This window comes from Melanotaenia boesemani, chromosome 23, assembly GCF_017639745.1.
Source record: "Melanotaenia boesemani isolate fMelBoe1 chromosome 23, fMelBoe1.pri, whole genome shotgun sequence".
In the NCBI taxonomy this organism is placed as follows: Eukaryota; Metazoa; Chordata; class Actinopteri; order Atheriniformes; family Melanotaeniidae; genus Melanotaenia; species Melanotaenia boesemani.
The window spans coordinates 3853207-3876488 of record NC_055704.1 but is presented as its reverse complement, the minus strand read 5'-3'; the positions used below and the strand labels follow the sequence as shown (position 1 = coordinate 3876488).

Below are 23282 nucleotides of genomic sequence, written 5' to 3'. Positions count from 1 at the left end.
ACTTAAGAAATTACCTAATTTTTATGATTTTTAAAGAAAAAAATAAAATGGTGACATTATGTAATCAAAGTGGAATTTAAAGGTTTAAAATAATTTTAATAATTATATATTTGGTATTTTTATTAGTACTAAACTTAACTGAAAGACATGAGGAAAAAAAGTCTAATGTGAAATGGTTTTATCCAGACATTACTAGAGCTTGAATTTACAATGTCAATGTCTGTTATTTGATTTAGTCGTCCGTTAATATCCATGTAAACTCAGAAATTTAGCTTTTTGGAGCAAATACTGTTGTGCAATTAAAATTCAATTAATGAAGATTAAATAATTACAAGCCTGTAATCAATTAGACATTTTTAATTGAGTCCCACCCTTAGTGATTTTTTGTCCTCTAATGACCTGAAAGGGTTGTAAATTGAAGCAACCAAAAGGGTTAAAAGATGAATAAATGTGTTGTTGGTTTGGATCTGTCAATACGATTTGTTGACAAAACAAAATAAACTAGACAAAAAAACAAACAAACAAATATAAGTAAAAGAAAAAAAAAGAAAGAAAAAATGAAAAGCTTTAAAATGTGGAAATTGCATTTTCTGCGTTTGGTTTTTCTGGCTGCTGAACAGCTTACAACAAAACCAAAAGAAAAAAAAAGCCATTTTTTCCTCTTTTATTAAGAAATAGTGCTACAATGTACATTGCATTTCTTTCCTGACTGATGTGTTCTGATTTGTAACGCTGGAAAATTCTGTTAAAAAGGATAAATATTTTCAGCTTCTGCACAGAGTCAAAGAGGTGCAGCACAGAGAGAAATAACCATCCATCCTGACCGCTAATCAAATCCTGTCTTCTGTGTTAAAATCTGCTTCTTTTTAAAAGCTTCTATAGACAAAAATATTCAATTCTTAAGACTGAGTAGAAACCAGAATCTCTGGATCAGATGGAGAGTTATTTGCAGTGCTTGTGTCTCTGTGTGGAGAAGTGGGAATAAAATTAAAAAGGGGGGAAATGAGGTAAAGAACAAACATAAATCAGAAAAAGTTCAAATGAGAACGTCTGTCAGAGATTTGGACAGGAGCGAGGAAGTCCTCTACTGTCCCGAGTCCTTACAGGTCAGATTCATTTGAGTGTGTTGAAGTGGAAAACCTAAGGGGTGGTGGCTGATGAACCAGGAGGGCCAATAGTAGGCAGGCAGCAGAAGGGAGAGCCAATCAGAAGGCCTGCTGGGCAGGATTGTAGTTAAAGGTGGAGGGAACATGAGGTCGCTCTTCTAGTTTGTCGTACTCCAGATGAAACTCCTGAAAGGAAGAAGACAAAAGCAGGAGTGTTTATTCATCACATCCTCTGCTCCTTGTTTTAAAACACAACTTTAATTCCTGATGACCAAAAAGGGTACAAGTCCTGAATAAAAGCTGAGAATCAGCCAGTCTTTATTTTGTCTCACAGGAAAAAAACTTGTCAACCCGCTACGGTTCCTCCTCGTCCCAAACAGAAGCGCATCAGTCCTACATCACTGTGTGCTAAGCCGTCGTCATGGAGACAGCTGAGTGATGGCTGCCAGAAAACCTCAAGTGAGTTAAAAATACAACAACAAAAAAAACCCACGAAGACAGAGATTCGCCTAACCATATTTAATAAAAACTGTGCGTTACAAAAATTTAAATGTACATTTTTATTCAGACGCTGATGTGTACGATGCAGCTGCAGCTCGCACGGTTTACATGGCAAGGCAGTTTATTTGTACAGGACAATTCAAAGTGCTTTACATAAAACAAAGGCATTACAGTTATTTAGAAATAGTAAAAGGCATTAACACATACATGTCATATTTGCACAGCTGGGAAAGGTTCTTATATGTGATTATAGTCTTTAAATAAAAATGCACGGGAAAACAAACCTTATATGACTGACTGAAAATTTCCGATAGTTTATATCCTCTGGGTTCGACAGACGCAGCAGCACGTTGTATAATCGATCTAAGATGACCTATCAGCAACATGCAGCCACGCAGTCTCCATTCCAATGTCTGTCCACACGGTGCACTACAAACTGAACCAGCTTTAAAATGGTAAATTTTTTTTTAAAGTTAAAAATATTTATGTATTTTTTTTGGGTGGGTTGGAGGGGGATTATTGTGGTGTACTAGTGGTTCTCAAACTTTTTAAGCTTCAGCCCCTAAGCCAACATACGTTGTGGGTGTTTGAGACCCCCACACCCACGCAAGGACTTAGTGGTTAATTTTGTGGTATGTTAAGTGGTTTTTGGTGGTTCACTGCTGTGACAAGGCACCTATATGCCTAAAATCAGCTTTTTCACGACAGTAAGTACACATGCAATTTTCTTTTGCATGTGTACTAACTTTGGTGTTTATGTGTTAAAAAAAAAAAGATCATTCTCTATTTTAAAGGTTTATCTCTTCATAAATGGTTTAATTTTGACAGCCCTGGTAAAAAAATCCCAAATTTATTTTATAAATGTAACCTATATATTTTTTACAATTATCTGGCAACCGTGTGAAATTATCTCACAAACCCCAGTTTGAGAACCACTGATCTATGGGTGAACCAAGCGGCAACCTCCGGCTCCAAAACAGAGCAAATCCCCATAAACTCCCATGTTAAAAAGACCAACTTCACAGCAGAAATAAACATGTTTAACACCTGGTACAAAAGACATTTTAGGATTAATAAGTCAAGTTTACCTTCATGATAACTGTGAGGGGGATGACTTTTTTTTTATTATTCATTTTTTTTATTGATTGAAATGTACATTCCATGTATAGTAAAACAGTTTCAAATCTAAATAATACGGTTATATAAAAAAAAGGAAGAAAAAAAGAAAAAAAAAGGTAAAGATTTTTTCTCATTGTTTTTTTTTATCTCTCTCATTTAATAATGATTAAATTAATAAAAGGAAGAAAAAAAAAACAACCAAACAACAACAACAACAACAAAAAAAAAAAAAACAGAAGCGGATGCAGCAGTTTAAAGCATTAATAAATGAAAGGAAAATAGGGAAGATTATCCACCTTTTCCTGTTTCAGGAAAATATTATCTGGCATATTCTTCCCATTTCTTCCAATGTTTTACAAAAGAGTTTTTTCTAAAGTTTACAGAAAAGGTTATTTTTTCCATCCTGTATATAACCATTGTCACCTCATTCCACTCTTTAATATGAGGGGCCGTTTGAGGCATTATTCAGAATTACCCTCTCACAGACACGCGAAATTTAAGTCATTCACACATTATACTGAAACCTCTCATGTATGATACTGAAACTGCCTCTTATATACTATACTGAAATGCTCTTATATACTATACTGAAATGCTCTTATATACTATACTGAAATGCAGCTCCCTGTCTCATCCTTGACTCAGTGTTTGATAAAGGAAGTTCTCAACCCTATGTTGCTGTTTTCATTTGTCAGTGTTTAAGTCAGTGTTGAAGCACCGTGCTTATGTAACTGAGATAGTAACTGTGTTGTTGTATTTATAACATTATATTAAAATTTGTGGCCGGGACACGGACATTTTCAACTTGTCATCTTGTTTGCAGAAAGCATAGCAGGTGTAGATTCCTTTCAATGGCAGTGGGATAGTTTAATTCTGTCGATGTGTTCATGAGTTTATGATGACTAAGTGAAGCAGCTGGCTTCTTCAATACTATACTGCCTTCTTAGTTTACCAATATCCGCGGCAAGAAGGGAGAGTGCAGCACAACCACAGTTTTTAGCTGGCTAACAGCGTGCCTTAGCTTTAGCCTGCCTACCTCCGTTAGCTGGTTAGCTCACGTTAGATCGGAGCTGGCTCAGTTAGCTTTTAGCTACAGCCAGCTCAGAGTTTGTTAGACGTTAATCATCCACCCCCACCTTCACAGTCCCCCTCTCAACTCCACCACTTTGCCCACTTTTGGATTTTCCAGGAGCAACAGCAGGCGTGACGCTGACAAGATGGCGATGGTAGGCACCGCTTCACTTTTTCCCTTCAGAAACCTACGGGTGACATCACGGCGGCTCCGTCCATTCTTTATATTCAGTCTGTGCGGTGAACACTGTCCCTCCAGTGGACACACAGAGAACATGTCTCTGAAAATATGTGGCATAAGTAATAACCAGGCTGCACAAGTTTACCCTCCCCCCACCAACAGAACTGAGGCACCGATGTTTCCAGCTACACTCTCACCAGCGTATCTGCTCCAGCGTATTGAAAGATAGCGCAGATCTAAACTGCAGCTGGATCCCGACCACACCTCTTCCAAGGCCCCCTCCACTTCTGATTGGTTAGTAAAGCGTTTGAGAGCAAAGCAGCGTTCCTCTCATTCCATTGGTGGATGAACTCAATGTAACAACATGACGCACACGTCCGGTTATTAAATCGTCTCTTTTTTTATTCACTGCAAAAACTCTGCACACCAGAGTTATGTCATGGAGGACTAAAATACCCTAGAAATGTCCAATCTGTGACCTCCGCTCTATATTTTAGAGGACAGGAAGTGATTTCTGGACTGGAATTATTATTTATGAGGCATCTTATGCTGATAACTGATTGTTTTGTACAGAGTTTTGTTGCATTTTGATGTAAAAAATTGTTTACAATTTTATTTGCTAAATCTTTTACAAATGTTTAATGAACTATTTATATTTGCATTCTAAGTTATTTTATACTTTTGTGAGATTTTAGGTCCTGTGTGTCAATAAAGGAGGTCAGAAAGAAAAAAATAACTACTTTGTTTTTTTTCTGAGGTTATGCTGAAAACAATAAAACCAAACAAGGTAAACTGCTTTAAAACTGAAATATAAAAGGTAAAAACAAAGCTTGTCAAAAACAGAAGACCCCAGCGGGTAAAAAAGCTAGAATTTAGTTTCATTCTGTGCTAAATCAACGCTGTTTAGGTTTTGCTTCAGTTTGACATTTATCTCTGAGATATAATCTTCTGACTTCAGCATCTGTTACCATGGTGATCTAGCGGGCTGAAAGAGATCCATCTTCATGACACAGAAATCTTCACATCTCCGTAATTGAATTTCCGTCTTCCTGTTCTGACAGTTCAGATTTTAATCAAACTGATCTGACATCTGATTTAACACCATGTTCCTCCTCCTGTCCAGACATGAATGAGTCTTGTACATCCCTGACATAAAAGCACTGTGTGTGTGTGTTCACCTTGGCCACCTTCCTCCAGTTGAGACAATCAAAGAAGTAGTAGGTCCCTCTTTCATAGGCGTTGGTCTTCAGCGTGGGCTCCATCCCAGGAGCCCGAGTGATCCAAACCCGCTCCTCTTTATGGTACCTCCAGTCCCTGTTAAACCTGGAAACACAAAACATGTCAACTCCAAAAAGCATTCACACCACCACAGTTCTGTCTGTACAAGATTTAGAAAACCTGTTACAGGGATAAATGTTGTTGGCGTAACAGGAAGTGTGATTATCATTGTGTTGTTCTCACAGTTCTACTGCAGCCAGCAGTTGTAGTAGGTCTCCTCCGTTCATGTAGTAAAGATAAAACAGCAGATCTTCACCATACCGAGACAACTTGATGGCTGCTAACTGTACACAAAACAAAAGTTTATATGAGATTGTTAAAAATCAATGGGATGAACCTCAAAGGGAATATTCTGTCGACTAATGAAAAGATTAAAATGACTAACATATGTCAACGCTGAGATACAACCAGTAAAATATTACTGGGGGTTATTTCAGGTTCATACCTTGTCCCTTATGTGAATGTTGGTTAAATATTCTGAGGGGACGTGGAAGTCTGAAGAGGAGAAAGAAAACACAGATGAGAATATTGAAACTGGGGAGTTTCTTTACAGAGAAAAGTTGCAAATAAATCCCAGTCTGCTTCAAACTGCAGTAATTCATTCTGGCCACATGGGGGCAGAAGTGGCTCTGATTCTGTGAAGGACTGCTGCACTGCAAACGTGCTGCTTCCAGGCATGTAGTACCACGAGTCTTTAACTGTGATGGAGGTCATTTAGACAACAGATCCTGATGCTCGTCTCCACCTGTTTGATGTATCTAGTGATTTTTCTCTTAAGCACGCAAAATAAGAAATGGACTGAAAATGAGCGTCTACAGCTCTGGTGGGGCGATGAATCCTCAACATCACTGAAGCAGTGTGGGATAATCTTTAAATGATCACACATTTGGCGTCAAACTCACCGATATCCTGCGGCCGACACGGAGCCGAAGCCCACGGAGATGCAAACTTAGGATAGAGATTCCTGACAGAGACAGAAAGAAGCACAAAATGAAATCAATGCTGTCAGATGAGAAGTTTCAGCTGAAAACCAGAACTAAAAAGCTGCTGATTCATCATAACATTAAAGCCTTTACTTTAGATAATGTTTAAATAAAAAAAACACCATTTTCTAATGCAGGCATGAAAATAAGATTTACTTTATTTCAGTCCAACTGCTGAGCTTAGAAAACTTGGGATCAGAAGGTTTTTTTGTGCTTCTGAAAATAAGGTTTTACTCAAATGAAAAGGACAAAAATCTGAAAAGTCCAATTTTCTGTGACGCAATCCTTCTCAGTGTTAATCTCACTTTGACTCCACTCTCCTGCTCATGTCCAGCTTACACTGAGCTGATAGTAGCAGCTGATGAGAGAATTCACTGCAGAGCACTGATCTGCTAGAGGAGTTCATCACCAACACTGTCACTGCTCCTTGTGCTCTGTGAAGGTGTCATTCTCACAGCTGATCCTGTGTTCATCTGCATCACAGTTGACTGTTTACCCTGAAAAGATGTCCACTGGTTTCTGTGCTGCACCGTTCGGCTGCTGGGGAGTTGTAGGACTGAGACAATAACATGTAAATATCATCTGAAATAAAGGCCGGGAGCTACTGAAGAACCTGACATTTAGCCACGAACCAGTTTCCCTGATAATTACATCTACCTCAATTCAACCCTATCAAAATTCCCCTGACAGTTGGGGCGGATGATAAGTTGACTATACTCCAGCTGTTCCGGGTTGTTTGACATGAGATGAAAAGGCTTTAAAGTGAACATGTGATTTACTTTGTAGTTTGGCTTCTCTCACTCCCGCGTCCACCCAGCAAACTCACATCAAGCTAGTTTCCAAACGTTAAGAGGTGGAAGCTGAAGGGGAGACTTTAAGCTGTGATTGATTGTTCAGCTGTGCACGTACGTGCAGTTCTTGACAGAAGAATCGGAGCCAAAGAGCCAGTGTTTCCACACCAGAAACATTTAAAAACAGATTTTTGTCTTTTCCTCAGGTGCTGTGCTGGTGTAGCTCACCTGTATGTTTCATTTTACTGGTATCTTTTTAACGTTAAACTTAACAGTTTTGTAGTGTTTTAGAGATTTCATAATATAAAGATACGGTAAATATCGTCTATCATGGTAAAGTCAAAAAAGTATTGCAATATTAGATATAGGCCAGATCGCCCAACACCCCCACAGCCATTTAGTGGTGATGGTTAAGGTAAAGGTAAGAAGCTGAGGAACGCCATCGTGTGAAAGGACAATGCCCACAGTGATGTGTGTGTGTGTGTGTGTGTGTGTGTGTGTGAGAGCACGTCATACTCTGGTGAGTTGAGGTTGAGGCCAAGTGTGGTGAGGTCAGAACCTAGCGCCAGATGGACCATGCCGGGGTCCGTCTCTGCTGCCCGAATGAACGTCAGCAAGCCAATCATTCCAAATTGGTCCGTTACCATGCCGACAGGGATGTTGGTCACACGCCCTGAGACACACAAAAACACAGGAGGACATTTGAGATTGAAATCTGACCTCACTCACTGACCACTTCTTCTTCTAATGACTGTCTTGTCTCACCATCAGGAAGCACCTGAATCCCTTTCTTCTGCTGGTTGTTGTTGCTAGGGGCGGAGCTTTTATCGCCGGGGAATTTTGGACCATCTGAGCTAGAGGTGGACTTTCCTGATGAGTTCAGATTCTGGTTGGACAAAAACAGGAAAGTGCTGCATGATGAGAAAAGGCAATTCTAAATGAGCTAGAGAAAAAAAAAAGAGAACAAAATACAGAAATTTAAATTTAGAAATCTAACCGTTTTGCTGTCTTCGTTGGTGCTGGTGGGGTCTTTTGTTTGGTAGTTTGACCCGGGGAGAGCTGGGAAGTCTTCATTGTGGATGGAGAAGTCCTGCGACTGCTCACTGGACGGCTTGGTTACCATGCCAACTTGAAAACAAGACACATGAAACAGACATTAGCGAGATAAGAGGAAAACAGATGCACAACAAACTAACTTTATGATGTTTTGTAAAAGAAAATGTTTAATTCTTAAAGCCTGACTGAGCCCGACTGCCCACGTGTCTTTCTTTCTTTCAAAGGTCTGTTTATTAAGTGAAATCTCAATTAAATTTACAACATATGACATGTAAATCATTTTTTACTTTTTAGAACATATTCCCGAAACACAAACACCCCACCTCAGACAGCTAGACAAAGGCAAAATATAAAACTTATAAAAAATTATAAAAATATAAAACTTGCCCACGTGTCTGACCACAATAAACAAAAAAACAAAAAAAGAGAAAAAGAAAATAGTCAAACCGAAGCGTGGGGGAAGAAAACGTGAATTCATCTCAATCATTACAGAAATTTTATTGCACCTAAACCTTTCAACCATATCTCAGACCTTCTGGTAAAATCTACATGTTTGCTTTGCTGTGAACAATAACTGTTTAAAAACAAATAAATGCAAGAAACTGAAGAACTAGTGATGTGATTCACCCCTTTGGTGATATTTCTCTGAGGGGGTTTTTGTTGTTGAGCCACCGTCCTGAGGAAACCCTGGAATAAACAGTGCTGTGGTACAGCAGTAGAAACATTAAGAAGGTGAAAGTTAGTGTCGGACGTTGTAGGTAATCTGGTGTCTTGACAAAGTAAACAAAACCTGCCAAACTTCTCTGTTGGCTTTGATAAATGTAAAAAGCAGGTTTCATTTCCTGGTATCATACCCAATCATATCATGTATGTCAGTCCAATTACAGCTATGTCATCCTCACACTTGATAATGAGGTTATTATTGTGGGTCCATGTAGAGTCGTGGATGCATGGAGTGTAGAGCAGAAGATGTAACACACACTCCATCCCAGTGCTGAGGGTCAGGACAGCAGAGAGAGAGTCTACAAACAGCATTCGCACATAGGCACATAGGTAAAGGGTTGCTCCAGGTGGGACAATACAGCGTGTAGAGCCACGTTAACAGCATCACCCATGGACCTGCTGGCTGAACCAACCTGGGAGGTAGGGTGGACTTAATGTGCTGTAAAAGCAGCTGCTGAAGGCAGCAACAGCAAGACAAAGAGATGTTAAAGGTTGAAGTAAATACCTCTGCCAGCTGGTTGGTGCAGTGTGTCCTACTGGATCGTTCTCCTGACCTCTGAGCTCTCATAGCCCTTTCACACTGACCAGGCACCAGCCTATGGCTGGTTTTATTTTGGGAGGTTCTAGGTTATAATAAAGACTAAAAACTAAACCATTAACTTTAAGGAACAAATTAGGGCTGCAACGATTAGTCGACTTTGTTGGCATTAGTCGACAATGAAAATAATCAACATATTTAATCGTCGACTATTGTCAGCAAAAAAGAAAAATCCTACAGAGTGAGACATCTTTGTCCTCTTTCCTATCTCTGCAGAGTTTCACATGCACAATAAAGTCCACCAGGGGAAAAATATGGCGGCGGACCAGGGAACAAAACGACGGCAGAAGACGTCTAAAGTCTGGGATAACTTCACGTTAAACTTATAAAATAAATTAAATACATGTGAGATTTGTAAAGCCGACCTTGCATACCATGGAAGTACGTCTGCAATGCTCGAACATTTAAGGAGAAGGAACTTCGGACTTACATAACAACCTCATGATTTAAAAGCTGAAAGTGAAATATGAGCCATTTATAATAATTATGACATACATAATCCAATTAGTCGACTAGTCGTTTTAATAGTCGATGACTAGCCGACTATCAACTATTTAAAATAAAAGCCCCGTGCAGATTCGTGCTGCTGAAGCATAAAAACATTATGTGTTTAACCATCAGGGGTTTATAGTTCATAGTGGGTTTTTTTTTGTTGTCGTAGACGATGAGACGTTTATCCTGGAAGTGGAGAATCACAAGATTCTCCGCTTCTCCTTTGATTTTGTGATCTTGCGGATCCTGATAGGTAGACTGCACACACCTGACACGTTCCCTGTATAAAATGCTGGGCCACGCAGTTCGGAACAAAACCGTGGCGCAGCCATAACGTGACGCACACGCATCCGGTATAAAGGAGGGGTCAGTCTCTATTCTGTAGAATACCTCCTTGGTAACCACTCTACAGGTTGGGTCCGGCTGTGAGTATAAATCCACATTTTCAGACCCAAAGACTGGACCTCTGTCCCTCGACAGCTGCCTGACATTCCTTGTCATTCATGGTTTGTTGTTTGGATGTTAAATAAAATTGTAGCTGTACAGTCTGCAAGATCTTGCTGACTTAAAGTAGTCCAACAGATTGTACTCTCGGGCCAAACCTTCAATATGCTGGGATGAAAAAAAGGAGCGATGGCCAGTCCCTAAAATGCCCTAAAATGCTGACAGCTTATTTCTATCCCTAATAAAAAAAAACCCTGGGTTGTTGCTATTCATGTTTTTCTCACTCTGTCTTCATGTAGGTGCTCCTGATAACGGTCTGCTTTTCTTTTCTTACCAGTTTCTCTTTTGTTTTGGTTGTACAATTGTTCCATTTGTTTATTTTTTTGTCTTCATTTGTCATTGCCACCCTTTTTTCCTGCCCATTAAACGATCAATAATCGCGCATCAATGGGAGCCTTTGATCCTCCATTAAACTAGTCTTGGCAAAAAAAAATATGTTCAGCATGATGAGACTGGCCCGATATTGGACAACTCAAGTTAAAAACAAAGAGATAAAAAAACAAAAAAAAAACAAAAACAAAAACAAAACTCTCAACTGTCCGGTTTGCTAGCATGATTGCTTCATCGGGGATCAGCCATGTTTCTGTCACCACCATGGCGATCCACGTAGACCTCATGGTCTCTCTCAGAATGTCCCCTTTGTGAAAACTGTATTCACCACAAAATGATGCATTTCTTATTAAGTCTCATTTGTATGCTGAGGTGCTTATTGAGAAAGAAAAGAATAGAACAAACAGCAGGAAGAACAACTTGGAGCAATGCAGCTGCTTCCATGTGAGCTGCCATCTTGGAAAAAGAATAAGTAGCAGCAGACCTGGAGGGGCTCAGCTAGGTGCCTATACCAGAAGAAACACAAAGGTGGTGACTGACTGCATGGATGGAAGGATGGATGGACTATATTGCCTAAAGTATTGGCTCACCTGCCTTGACTCTCGTATGCACAGTCATGCTGGAACAGGAAAGGGTCATTCCCAAACTGTTCCCACAAAGTTGGGAGCATGAAAAATCTCTTGGTATGCTGAAGCATTAAGCGCTCCTTACGCTGGAACTAAGGGGCCAAGCCCAGCTCCTGAGAAACAACCCCAAACCATAATACCCCCTCCACCAAACTTTACACTTGGCACAATGCAGTCAGACAAGTACCGTTCCCCTGGCAACCGCCAGACCCAGACTCTTCCATCAGATCACGAGATGATGAAGCATGATTTGTCCCTCCAGAGAACGCCTCTCCATGGATCCAGAGTCCAGTGGTTTTCTACACCACTGCATCCGATGCTTTGCTTTGATTCTGGTGATGTCTGGCCTGGATGCAGCTGCTCAGCCGTGGAAACCCGATCCATGAAGCTCTCTTCGCCCTGTTGAGCTGATCTGAAGGCCACATGAAGCTTGGAGGTCTGTAGCAATCGGCTCTGCAGAAAGTTGTCGACCTTTGAGCTAGGGCTGGGCAATTAATCAAATTTTAATCGCAATTACGATCTGGGTTTTCAACGATCATAAAAATGAAATGGTCCGATTATTTTTTGTCCTTCGATTTATGCTGTTTTCAAATCGAGCGCAGCTGTCATTGCAGCGCTTTGCTGCAGACTCCTCCCACAGTCCCGACCGCTTTAGTTTTATTCAGAACGAGTTGCAGACACCTGGACACACGGGAGGCGGCGTCGCTCCTTCTCCATCATTTTCTATGTAAACTTGCGCGAGGAAGCGAAAATCGCTGCCCTCCTCCAGCCAAGCGACAGGCGACAGTCGTGCATGTAAAATGTTGCGTTCGTACACGCAGACGTGCACACGGGGGCTTGCGACGCAACACAAAAAAATAGAAAAATGTTCAATTTTTGTGAGTCGATAAATAATCCACCAGCTCCCAAAGTCACAGAGAGACATACGTTATAAACAGAACCTTTTTCTCAGTTAACACAGTGAACAATCCGGGATTTAAGAAACTCATCAACACTTTGTACAAACGGCATCACTGCCATGTCAGCACCATGTTAGTGGACTGTCTCTTTCTTCCCTGTATGATGAGTGTAGTGAGGGTGTTGTGAAAGACGTGGTGACAGTCCGATGTTTCACCACCGCTACGGACCTGTGGTAAAGCCGCACCAGAGCCGTATAGAAATGTCACGCTAGATTTTATTGACGAGGATTTCAACGTGAAAACGAAATGTCTCCAGACTATTTTTTTTCCAGATCACACCAGACGGAACATAGCTGCTGGTCTGAGACAAACAATAGCTATGAGGACCTGGTGGAAAGAAACTGGTCGGCATTACCACAGTAAACACGTTAAATGTCACCCCCCCCCCCCCCCTCTTATCTATAATCGTGTGAAATAATCGAGATCTCAATTTCAATCAAAATAATCATGATTATCATTTTTCCCATAATCGAGCAGCCCTACTTTGAGCCCCATGCACTTTAACAACAACTGACCCCGCTTAGTCCACTTTGTTATGATACCACTGACAGCTGACTGTGGAATATTTAGGAGTGAGGAAATTTCTCGACTGGGCTTGTTGCACAGATGGCATCCTATTACAGTACCACGCTGGAATTCACTGAGCTCCTGGGACGACCCGTTCCTTCACAGATGCTTGTAGAAACAGCTTGCATGCCTTGCTGCTTGATTTTATATACCTGTGGCCATGGGAGTGACTGGAACACCTGATTTCAGTTATTTGGATGGGCGAGTGAATACTTTTTGCACTATAGTGCGGGCGGATGGGCAGAGAGAACTTTATGGTCTGGCAGCTCATTAAAAATATTCTTTCACAAATACTTAAAAACTATATAAATGAACTGAACAGACATGAGTTAAGAGTACAATAAAAAAAAAACAAAAAAAAACTTGTGCTGTGTGCATGTTGTGTTACCATAAGGCGCCCGGCCGGCCAGCGGGTTGAGCAATGGGGTGGGATTCGAGCCTCCATCCCGCCGACTCCGGTCGGCCAATGCTGGGAAGTCTGACAGGTCCAACCCCGTCACATTCTCACTGCCGTCTGGAAGAAACAAACAGGCGAGAACATGAAGGCAGGGCAGGTTTTTGTAAAGCAAACTTCACAGACAAACAACTCAAACTTCTTTCCATAAAATATTGTCCATGGGGAAAAAACATAAAAAGAATGAAAGAACTAAAATAAAAACAGAACAAAATTTGTCCATCTGGGCAAATCTGCTATTTCTGTTCCCGATCTGAATGATGTGAAAAGGAACCCAGAGTTCCTCATCTACAATTAGACTAAAACATGCTCGTCACCATGAGTCTCGGTTCTGTTTCGACAGCACAAGTCAAATCTGCGAGTCCTGGATGCATGAACAAGAGAGTCAAAGGACTACTAAACGCAGCTTTGATTCAAAATTATTTCACTCGCCACCTTTTTTCTCTTTTCTTCCCAAAAAAGTTGCAACAGCACAGAAAGCAGACACCAAGAGCTTCTAGAATTAGATAAACTCAAAGAGAGATAAGACGCAGAAGTAAAAGACTAACAGTGTGGGGAAATAACAGCAGTTCTGATAAAAGGCAGCAAACAGAAAAGATTTAAACCCTGATGTAAAACTGCTGAGTCAGCTGATCTGCAGTTTTCTGGGAGTTTGTTCCACATGTGAGGAGCATAAAAGCTGAACGCTGCCTCTCCACATTTAGTTCTGACTCTAGGAACAGAAAGTAGACCTGAGGGATCTGGTTGGTTCTTAACGAACCAGAAGATGTATTTTGGTCCTAAACCATTCAAGTCAACCCTTTGACAGACAGTAAGTTAGTGTAAAGATCTGAGGACTGGAGTTCTAGGATCTACTTTCCTGGTCTTAGTGAGGACTGGAGTTCTAGGATCTACTTTCCTGGTCTTAGTGAGGACTGGAGCAGCAGCGTAAACACAGCACCCAAGGAAAGTAAAACCAGTCTAGATCCAGGTCTTGACTCATTTGTTGTCTATATTTTTATGCTGCCTCAATAAACGCACCCTGCACCTCTCTGTCTTCAGACACAGCTTTGCAGCATCCCAGATTCAGATTTGGGTTTTATGTTGGTAACCTACAACAAGGACAGGGTTCTAGTAGTCTAGTCTACTAAAGATAAAAGAAATCTTGCTGAGTCATCGGTCCGTTAATCCTCCAGATGTTCTGTAGGGGTCGGTTGTTCATACACAATCCGATGTATTCGGCGCATATGTTTGTATTTGTATTTTGCACCTGACTTGTTTAACCGTTACTGGGATAAAGAGGTTCACATAGGGACAGGCTCCTGCTAAGTCTTCAGTGTAGTGAAATAAAATGGTAAAAAAAAACATAAAAACATGACATTATCATGTCCCCACTAAATAAACCTCCAAACAAATCCAATAACAAACACGAATAAAATATTTAATTTTCCTGTTACTCATCACTGCACAATCAGTAAAGAACCTGTCAAAAAAGAAATGTCTAAAGATTTCATCCCTCTACACGTCCCGTCCGTCCGTCTTTCTGACAGAATGACAGAGGTTGGTCCGGTACTTCCACCCGGGGCTACAGTGCATCATTAACATGGTCACATGCAGGATAATACATGCACGTACTATGTTACATGCTCCCGGTGGTTCCACTCCCAAAGCATGTAAACCGTCTCTTCTACCTGCTGTTCTTCACATGGCCGGCAGCGAACACTGATCTACATGCTGGAAATCCGGATTTTGTGATCCTGAAAAACAGGATTTGGATCAGGGTGATCCAGTCCTATTTTCCTTTGAACAACCAGAGTAAAAGGAAGCTGGATTACGTGATCCCCTGTCCAAAAAAATGGATTATGAAATCCGGATAGCTTTTATCTGGATTAAATTTTTTGAACAGGCCCCAGATGATGACAGTTAACTGTCAGGTCCAGGTCCAGGTCGGCTCCCAGATTTCTGGCTTGGTTGTTGGTTTTTAACCTCACTATTTGAAGCTGAGTGTTGACTTTTAATCTTTTCTTCTTTAGTTCTCCAAAATCTATTATTTCAGCTTTCCTTCATTTAAATGAAGGAAGTTCTGGAACATCAAATCTTTAATTTAATCGATGCATTTGATCAGTGTTTGGGTGGGACTATAGTCTCCTGGTGAGATGGTTATATAGATGTCTGTGTCAAAAGAAAAGAGAATGAAAGGAAAGATCCACCAACAAAATAAGATGTGTTTCTGGTAAGTTCAAATAAAGTTTGTATTTACTTGTCAGAAATCAAACTGGAATCAGAGAAGATCTTTCAGTTTTGTAGTACCTGTGCCGTTGAAGATGTTGTTGGATAAGGAGTTGTTCATGTTGAAGCCTGGATTCCTGTTCACCCCGAACCCTGACATACTGACACACACAGACACACAACATGCTCAGCAGCTGAAAACAGAAGCATGTTATAGATGTGATGCTCATACAGTGAGTTTTCCTAGAACAGGAACTGATCTCCTCAGTGAAGCATCATCAGGTTCAACATGGACAACAGAATGGCAGGAAATGACGAGTGTGTGTGTGTGTGTGTATTACCTGTTGATAGTGAAGGGCTGCCGAGCCTGCTGCTGTTTAGGCATGCCGATGATGCTGGGAGACGACCGGCTGGGACTTCCCATGCTGCCACTCCTTCCTCCACCGCTGCCACCTACCCTGTCTCCTCCAATCCCGCCTGTCTGGCCCGTCGGACCGCCCACCTGCTGGTTGTGGTTCAGCACGCTCCGGCTGCTCATGGGTAGGATACTCCTGCACGGAAACCCAGCAGGAGAGATGAAGAGCACTGCTGCTTCGATCGGCTTGTACAAATGTATGATTTAATATAAAGAAGAAATTTACGGGTATCACAAAACCCTGCAGGACGAGTTAAACGTTTCCTTTTCCCTGGTTTTAAAAACATGAACATTCTGCTAATCTGTAAATAACAGAGAAATGTTTTAGTATTACTGGGGCTGCAGGTTGATTCAAGCCTCAGCTGGGGAGGGGCTCAAACGTCGGCCTTTCTGTGTGGAGTTTGCATGTTCTCCCCGTGTATGTTAGATTAACTGTTCACTCTAAATTCTCCCTTTGAGTGAGTGTGAGTGGTTGTTAATCTGTGTTACGGCCCCCAGCCTGCCAGCCTGAGGCCGTAATATTGGGAACAGCTGTGCCTCGTCGGCCGCCTCGGCTCCGCCCTCCTCCACCGGGATTGGTCGACCAGCATTCCGGACTCGCCCGAAGGACCGTTCGGCTGGGAGGCCTCGCCCATAAATGGCTCATTCCAGCTTCAGTCGTGGCAGCTGTGAGCATTGAGCACAGTCTTGCCGGTTTGGGAACTCTTTGTGACATAGTGGACTTGTGAGAGCTTTCTGTGACAGTGATTTAAGTTTGGTTTGAAGAAAAGACATTTGTGTTTGAGTTACATTATTAGAGCGATTTTGGCTAACTGTTTTTGGTTTGGTTTTTCCCTCAACAGGAGGAGGAATTTGTGTTTGTTCAGCGATTGTTTTGTTTCTTTATTGATTTCTTTGATAGTCCCAGTACGTTAATTGTCTGGTGGACCCTTTTTTTTGTAGATATAATTGTTAAAGCACCTACCGTGGACACCTTTTGTTATATTTGGTTATAGCCGGAGGCAGTATTTGTGTTTATATTTTGATAATTGTTTTGTACAATAAATCTTTGATATTGTTTGATTTGACTCCGGCCCGGTTTGTTATCGACCTTACACCCTAGATTACCGAGGTCATAACAATCTGCTACCAGGGTGTACCTGGATAGGTATTTTTGGATTTGAAGAGTTTTGGGGCCAATGTGTTCACATAAAGCAGGTTAAAGTGAAAACAATGATCAGATCTTAGAGAAGGTGTTGAAGATGGCTGTGATCAACGTTCTTTGTATGTGGTCTATAAAGAATTTATCAAAATTATTAAAATAATGAGAAAAGTCTTACCACCCTCAGGGTTATCAGGACTTTGCTGAGGGGTTACCCGTGAACCCCTTTTACAAAGCTAAGTCTTTGCAACTCGACAATAAATACTTTCATTTAGAACTAACCTGCCTGTCTGAAACGCGCCTGATGGAAAAGGAAGGTTTTTCCACAGAGCCAACGTCAGTCATAAAGGTGGTACGTGACATAAAATGTGTGAGAAACTGGACTACTGGATACAGCTACTGTTTCACTTCTTAAGTCCACATTTACCTGGACTCAAGCTTTTTTCCTCAAAATGATCCATTTGGACCCATGAATGTTGTGAATGATATGTTTTGTTTCTGATTGGCTGCTTTCTGCGGACACACACACTGCAGCTTCTTTCAGTGTTGCATCCAGCAGAATTTCCCAGCTAATTCTTTTCAACGGTGAGAAGCTAAAATGTATCTTCACAAGCTAAAGATGCTGCAAATATTTACGTTCCAGCATCTTAACAAGAAACAAAGGCATAAAAGTTCAGACTCCGATCCAGAGCAAAGAACAGCTGAAACCAGCAGCGGGGCTACAGAGACCAATCAGATCAGCGAAAATCTGACTCCAGTTTAAAGTTCAGTACAGGATTTTGTCTACTTCGGTCCAGAGAGGACAATAAAAACGGAGCTGGAACCCTGATGTGAAGAGGAAGCCGCAGAGGAAAAACGTGAGTTCAGAGTTCATTTTCTCTCACCAGTCTTGTTTTGAGTCCTGCTCAAAGCGACAGAGCAGGATTCGTACTCACCGTTCGCAGCTGGATTTTTGTGTGCAGGTGTTTTTATATAAACTGTCAGGTGTCAGAATGAAGTCAGCGAGCATTTACAGATCCTGCTCCAGGCAAGATGTTCAAGCCCCACTTAAATGTTCTCATGACGGATGAAAAGTGGGCAGGAAGATGTTACTGTGGCGTACCTGCTTGGAGAGGGCGGCGTGTGCATTGTGCCAGAGTTGGGAGTGCTGGCATGACTGGAAAGCTGATTAGCAGACTGGTTCAGTCCACTTCGACTCAGCTGAGTTGCAGCGCTGCTGTTCATCCCACGCATGGGAAACCCCAAAGCACCTGCATGCAGACAGAGGAAGCAAGATGGCTGTCAAAACCCCAAACTAACGATGGCTGAAGCTGAATATCAGAGTTAGTTCGTCTCTGTCTGCGTTCATCGTTTGCTTAACAGGAAGTTGAGAGCAGAAACATTACAGATATTCATGAAGGTCTGATGCTATGTTTATGAAATAAAAGGACACATGCATATGTTCTGAAGATTAGGTATAAAAAAAAGTAATTTATTTAACATGATGCGTCACAGTTAGTATAACAGAAACATCATCTGCAGTCACGTCCAAGAGATACTAAGCCACAAGCATCTGCTCACTGCGTATCACAGTAAAACTTCTAAAGATCAGATAAAAAAAAAAGCTGCTGAGAAAATAAATCTGACATTTGAAAAAAAAAGGACACAATTATAATTAAATAGAAGATGTCCAGGTGGAGTAGTCTGACCTTTCTGCTCCATTAATGTAACATCGATATAAAACTGGCTTCTACAATCACATTTCCACTTCATGTCACCAATCAGTCAGCTTAACTGGTCTGACTGGTCACTTTCACTGCAGCAGAGATGTGTGAGAGAACATGAAGCCATCTTCAGATGAACTGACCTGGACCTGACATTTACTCTGTAAGTCAAAGTCAGAAATATGTATGAAAACTTGATAATGTAACACGTGTCTGGCAGGTTTCTGGTGCACCCTTACTGCTAACGGCAGGACTTACTCTGTGGGCCGTACAAACTGGCCCCCAGCTGTGACAGTTGACCCGCAGAGGAGGCCGAGGAAGACGCCAGCATCTAAAGAAGGAAATAAACAATTCATCAATTCACCGTGTTCCTCTACAGCCGCACATCAGCCGACAAGAGCATCTGCTCCTTTACAGCTGCTCCCACAAAGCAGCTTGATGTTGCCTGATGTAGTCTGTTTAGAAATCCTTCGAAAAATATCACTAGTCATACATTTATTAACTATTTGATGGTAAAAAAATTAAGCTGAGCTGGAATTGAAGGTTTTCTAATTTCTTATTTTGTTGAACTAAACTTCCCTCGATAGTCTGTTTACAACAATGTTTATGCATTGTTTACAACAGTAGCATGTGCTTCTGTTAAAGTCTACAAAACACATGACAAATTCTAGGTGCTGCACACAAACACGTATTTGGAGTCAGAAACTTTTTCTGCCATCAGCTTTTACTACATCAAGGTGATGTTTTGAGCATAAACAGTGTTCCTTGGTAAGGAAACATACAGACACGAAAGTCTATAGCAATGATCAATACAGCAATTGATTTAAGAAAAACAATTATTTAATTGTTTTATGCACTTTCCCCAAAATAAGTATTTTTCAGATGAAACTTTCCGGGTCTGATCACTGCCCAGGTGCAAGCTAACCGGTGGCTAAATCTGGTACAAAGCATCTTTTCTCTTCTAGATTAATTTTTTTGTGCATGGTCCCCAACAGATAGAACAATAAAATGAAAAATAACAGAAGCAGAAGTGGCCAGCACCGATCATTAATCACACAATGTATTCAGTTTAGGGTCAAACGCTGTTTCTGATGTACTAATCTGAAATTTCACTGCTGAGCTGAAAAGAAAGTTTCATGGGGTTTAAAATAATTTGATGCGATTATAATAAAACTGAGAGCACCCCTGAGTAGGACTAAATGATCCTGCAGTGATTAACTGAAAGCGTTTCTCTGTTTCATACTTTTTTACTTTAAGCAGAAAATACTAAATGGTGGATGTTCTGTGATGGTCCTGAAACTGGAACAGGCTGCTGTGTGGTTTCTCCGGTAACTCTCCTCTCCTTTTAAGACAGACTGAACTTCTGAGGATTTTTCAGATAAAATTATAACAAATAATTATTAATAACAAATATCATGACTGATGACAGTTTAGAAGAAGCTTAGATTTTTCCCCCACTTGATCATATACAGCCAGAATAACACATCTAATGCAGCTTTCAGCGCGGATCAGGCTGCTTGATGCAGCACAAAATAAATATAAAAACTAAAACTGGCAGCTAAAACAGTATCAGACACAACTTCACGTCTCCTGGATAGCTCTTCTTCCTCCCATCCTGACAACATCTCTGAACATCTCATGACTGAAACGCCCCGGACAATAACAGTTTTCTCTCCAACTAGAAAACATTTGGCATCTTTAGTCTTATGATACAAGTTTTACCAACAACAGTTTTGGGATCTATTTAGAAAACACTAATGAACAGATAAGAGAGGATTCACCTGATCTTTAGGATCTCTGTTAACACCACAAACTTCTGAAGCTGAAGGATCATGGACTTACGTCTTTGTCAGTTCGGTGAGGAGGGAACATAGACTGTTGGCTGTAGTAGAGGCTGGAGTCATCCGTGTAGTCGCTCTCTATCCCTCCCTCCATAAACTTCTTCCGGTTAGCACCAAACATGCCGCGTGTCACCTGAAAAACCCGCCATCAGAGTAAGTAACAGACTGCAGGAAGCTGAAGAGACACCGCAGCGTCATGGGTCTAATGAAAAAGCATACATCTGTAAAGTGGCACAGACTTAAAGAAAAAAAGACTTCAACAATCCAGAAACACAACAGCCATTATTTTTCCCAGTCTGAACCCTCTCAGAGAAGCTTCAGGAATAGTTGTCCAGAATCCTTGAAGGACTTTCCAGGAATAGTTATCCAGGATCACTTAAGGACTTTAAAAAAAAAATCTTCTTTGGATGTTTCTGCCTTTTGTTCTGTTCTCTGTCCAGCTCATCCCACACTACCTCAGAAGTGGAGAGGATCCATCCCTCCTTCAGACCTGTTCAGGTCTGAGTTTGAGTCCTAAGTAAGGCCTGATCAGTCCTTGCGGATCAAAGCCACACCTTGGCTCATGAGTTCCTGCTGCCTCCATCTGGGCACAGGTACATCCTGCCTAAAAGCAGGACTAACAGGGACAAATATTCTTTTCTCCCTGCAGCCATTGCTCTGCTTAACAAGTTGAACAAGTAGCTCCATTTTCTGTTTGTATCTATTTCTCATGTTCTTTTTAGATATTTATCCTTGATTGTATGATTTTGCACTGACTGATTGTTTTCACTGCTTGCTGCACAGCAAATTACCCGCATAGGATAATAAAGATTCCTTGGACCTTGAAGAAAAACTGTGAAAGACCTTGTGAAAGCTGGAGAGTTATTAATCAAGACCACTTTAAAAAAAATACAATAAAGACAGATATGAAGAAATGAGGACTGGATGGACATTTCTGTACAATCTGAATATCTGGAATCAGAGCACGCATTAGCTCAGTGCAGAAAGCCGTGTGCCCACAGATAAATAAGAGAAAAGGCTAACATAAAACAGAATTGGAAAAGACAATTGTATAATTTTAAATTTTTGTTAACATTCTGCTTTTTAAAAATGCATTATACTAAAAAAGGAAAACTGAAGGATACTAATCAGACATTTTTTGACATGCCACTAAAGTTGATTGGTTTTAGTATGCAGCAAAATCAGTATTATATTAACAAAGAAACAAAAGATGAAAGCATAAGCCAACTTCTAAAAATCGCATCAGATCGCACAAAAGCAACTAAATCTTGAGTTACTATGGCCGACTTCATAATTTATTTGTGACTATAATAAACAAAGGCCAACATGATCCCATCAAAATGTTCTTAAAAGATCCTGAACTGAGTTTGCACATAATCATCACACATCCTCACTGAGATCCAGAACGTTTAAAACTTGAAGGAAGAAACAGGAGTGGCAAAAAAACGTACTGAGCCTGATTCCTGCAACAACGTTCGTGTCTTGATATTGCTTTTGTTTACTAAACAAGGCTGAACTCATACACAAGACAACACATACTCTGCAAACGTCGGTTAAATGAGCTCAAACACGGCTGTTGTACAGAGGACTTAAAGTTATTGCCTCCACTGTGCATCATTTTAGAAAAAAGTATAACCCTTCGCTATAATCTGCGAAAAGAAGTAGAATAATTTAAGTTTAATATGGAAGCAGCGTTGCAAGTTAAGTAGTGTGGCAGAAAGCTAACAGTAGCCATGCAAGCTAATGCTAGCAGCTAATGCCGGATAGGGCCATTGTAACACAAAGCTACCAGTTAGTTCAACTGCCTCGCTGAGCTTTTCATTTGTTCATGATTTTGAGTAATAAAAATTCTAACTGCTTTTGGTTTGTTGTTCATTCTATCAGAAACTACTTCTAGCTAACTAGCTAAGCCCAGCTAAAAGCTAACTTAATAGAATTCGAGAGCTAACATGCAATGCTAACACTGGTACCAAGCAAGCTTACAGCAATTAGCAACGTATAACCAGCAAGGCCCGGGAAGCTGTGCAACGTTAAACTTTATTTCACACGCGAATAACGTTGGTTCCTATGCAGTCCAATGGACAGACGGCCAGGCGGAGAGGAGACCGGCGGGAAAGCGTCTTTAAGGTTCGTATTTTGGCCTGTTGTACCTCGGTAGCTTATTTCCCCCAAAACAACAACAAAAGCACCGGAACGACTGCAGCCTTCAGAAAGCATTTTACGACCTTTCCTTCAAAACGTGTTTCTGTTGTATCAACAACACGAAACGTGTTTTATTTAAATGAGGAGTGTGTTTGGTATAAATAAGAAAATATAATTAATTAGAAAAAAAAAGAGCTCACCGCATCAATCTGTCTTCTCCGCTACAATCCAAGATGGCCGACATCTGTTTGCCAATCAGCGAGGATGCAGGAATGACCTCTGACCCCGGGGCCCCATCTCTCCTCTGCCAAACCCCTGAGCTACATCACTTTGTTCCGCTGCAAGGGTTTGAATGTATGGCATTAATTAATGAATTGTTCATGAGCGGAAGATGTTTTTACAAAGTAAATAGGTAACTTCTCTCAGTTAAAAGTTCAAACATTTTCCTCCAGTAAGTGTGAATTTATCACATAAAGTTGTAAAAGATTATGTC

The 23282-nt window shown here is 40.9% G+C and overlaps 1 protein-coding gene across 2 annotated transcripts; it reads right to left on the bottom strand.

Annotated features, from left to right (window-relative positions):
• Positions 1–650: 650 nt before the first annotated feature.
• Positions 651–23106, bottom strand: LOC121634966 (CCR4-NOT transcription complex subunit 2-like). 2 transcript variants are annotated; one of them, XM_041977939.1, is made up of 15 exons: positions 22990–23106; positions 20649–20780; positions 19065–19137; positions 18206–18353; positions 15889–16098; positions 15629–15708; positions 13274–13399; positions 8028–8158; positions 7796–7916; positions 7547–7703; positions 6159–6220; positions 5702–5751; positions 5440–5540; positions 5157–5301; positions 651–1292 (listed from the first exon to the last, which is right to left on the bottom strand). In XM_041977939.1, the coding sequence occupies exons 2-15, from the start codon at positions 20766–20768 to the stop codon at positions 1206–1208; spliced, it is 1611 nt and encodes a 536-aa protein (XP_041833873.1). In that variant the 5' UTR covers positions 20769–20780; positions 22990–23106; the 3' UTR covers positions 651–1205. The 2 variants fall into 2 exon arrangements, with proteins under 2 accessions (XP_041833873.1, XP_041833874.1); XM_041977940.1 differs by lacking the exon at positions 22990–23106 and adding an exon at positions 22631–22762.
• Positions 23107–23282: the final 176 nt, after the last annotated feature.

What these genes read in the sequence shown, in the direction of transcription:
- LOC121634966 (XM_041977939.1), bottom strand. Translation starts at nt 20,768, where the DNA reads ATGTTTGGTGCTAACCGGAAGAAGTTTATGGAGGGAGGGATAGAGAGC. An exon ending in CAGCCCTTCACTATCAACAG is followed by an intron (nt 15,709 to 15,888) that starts GTAATACACACA and finishes TGTGTGTGTCAG; the next exon opens with TATGTCAGGGTTCGGGGTGA. An exon ending in GGCCGGCCGGGCGCCTTATG is followed by an intron (nt 8,159 to 13,273) that starts GTAACACAACAT and finishes CTTGTTTTCAAG; the next exon opens with TTGGCATGGTAACCAAGCCG.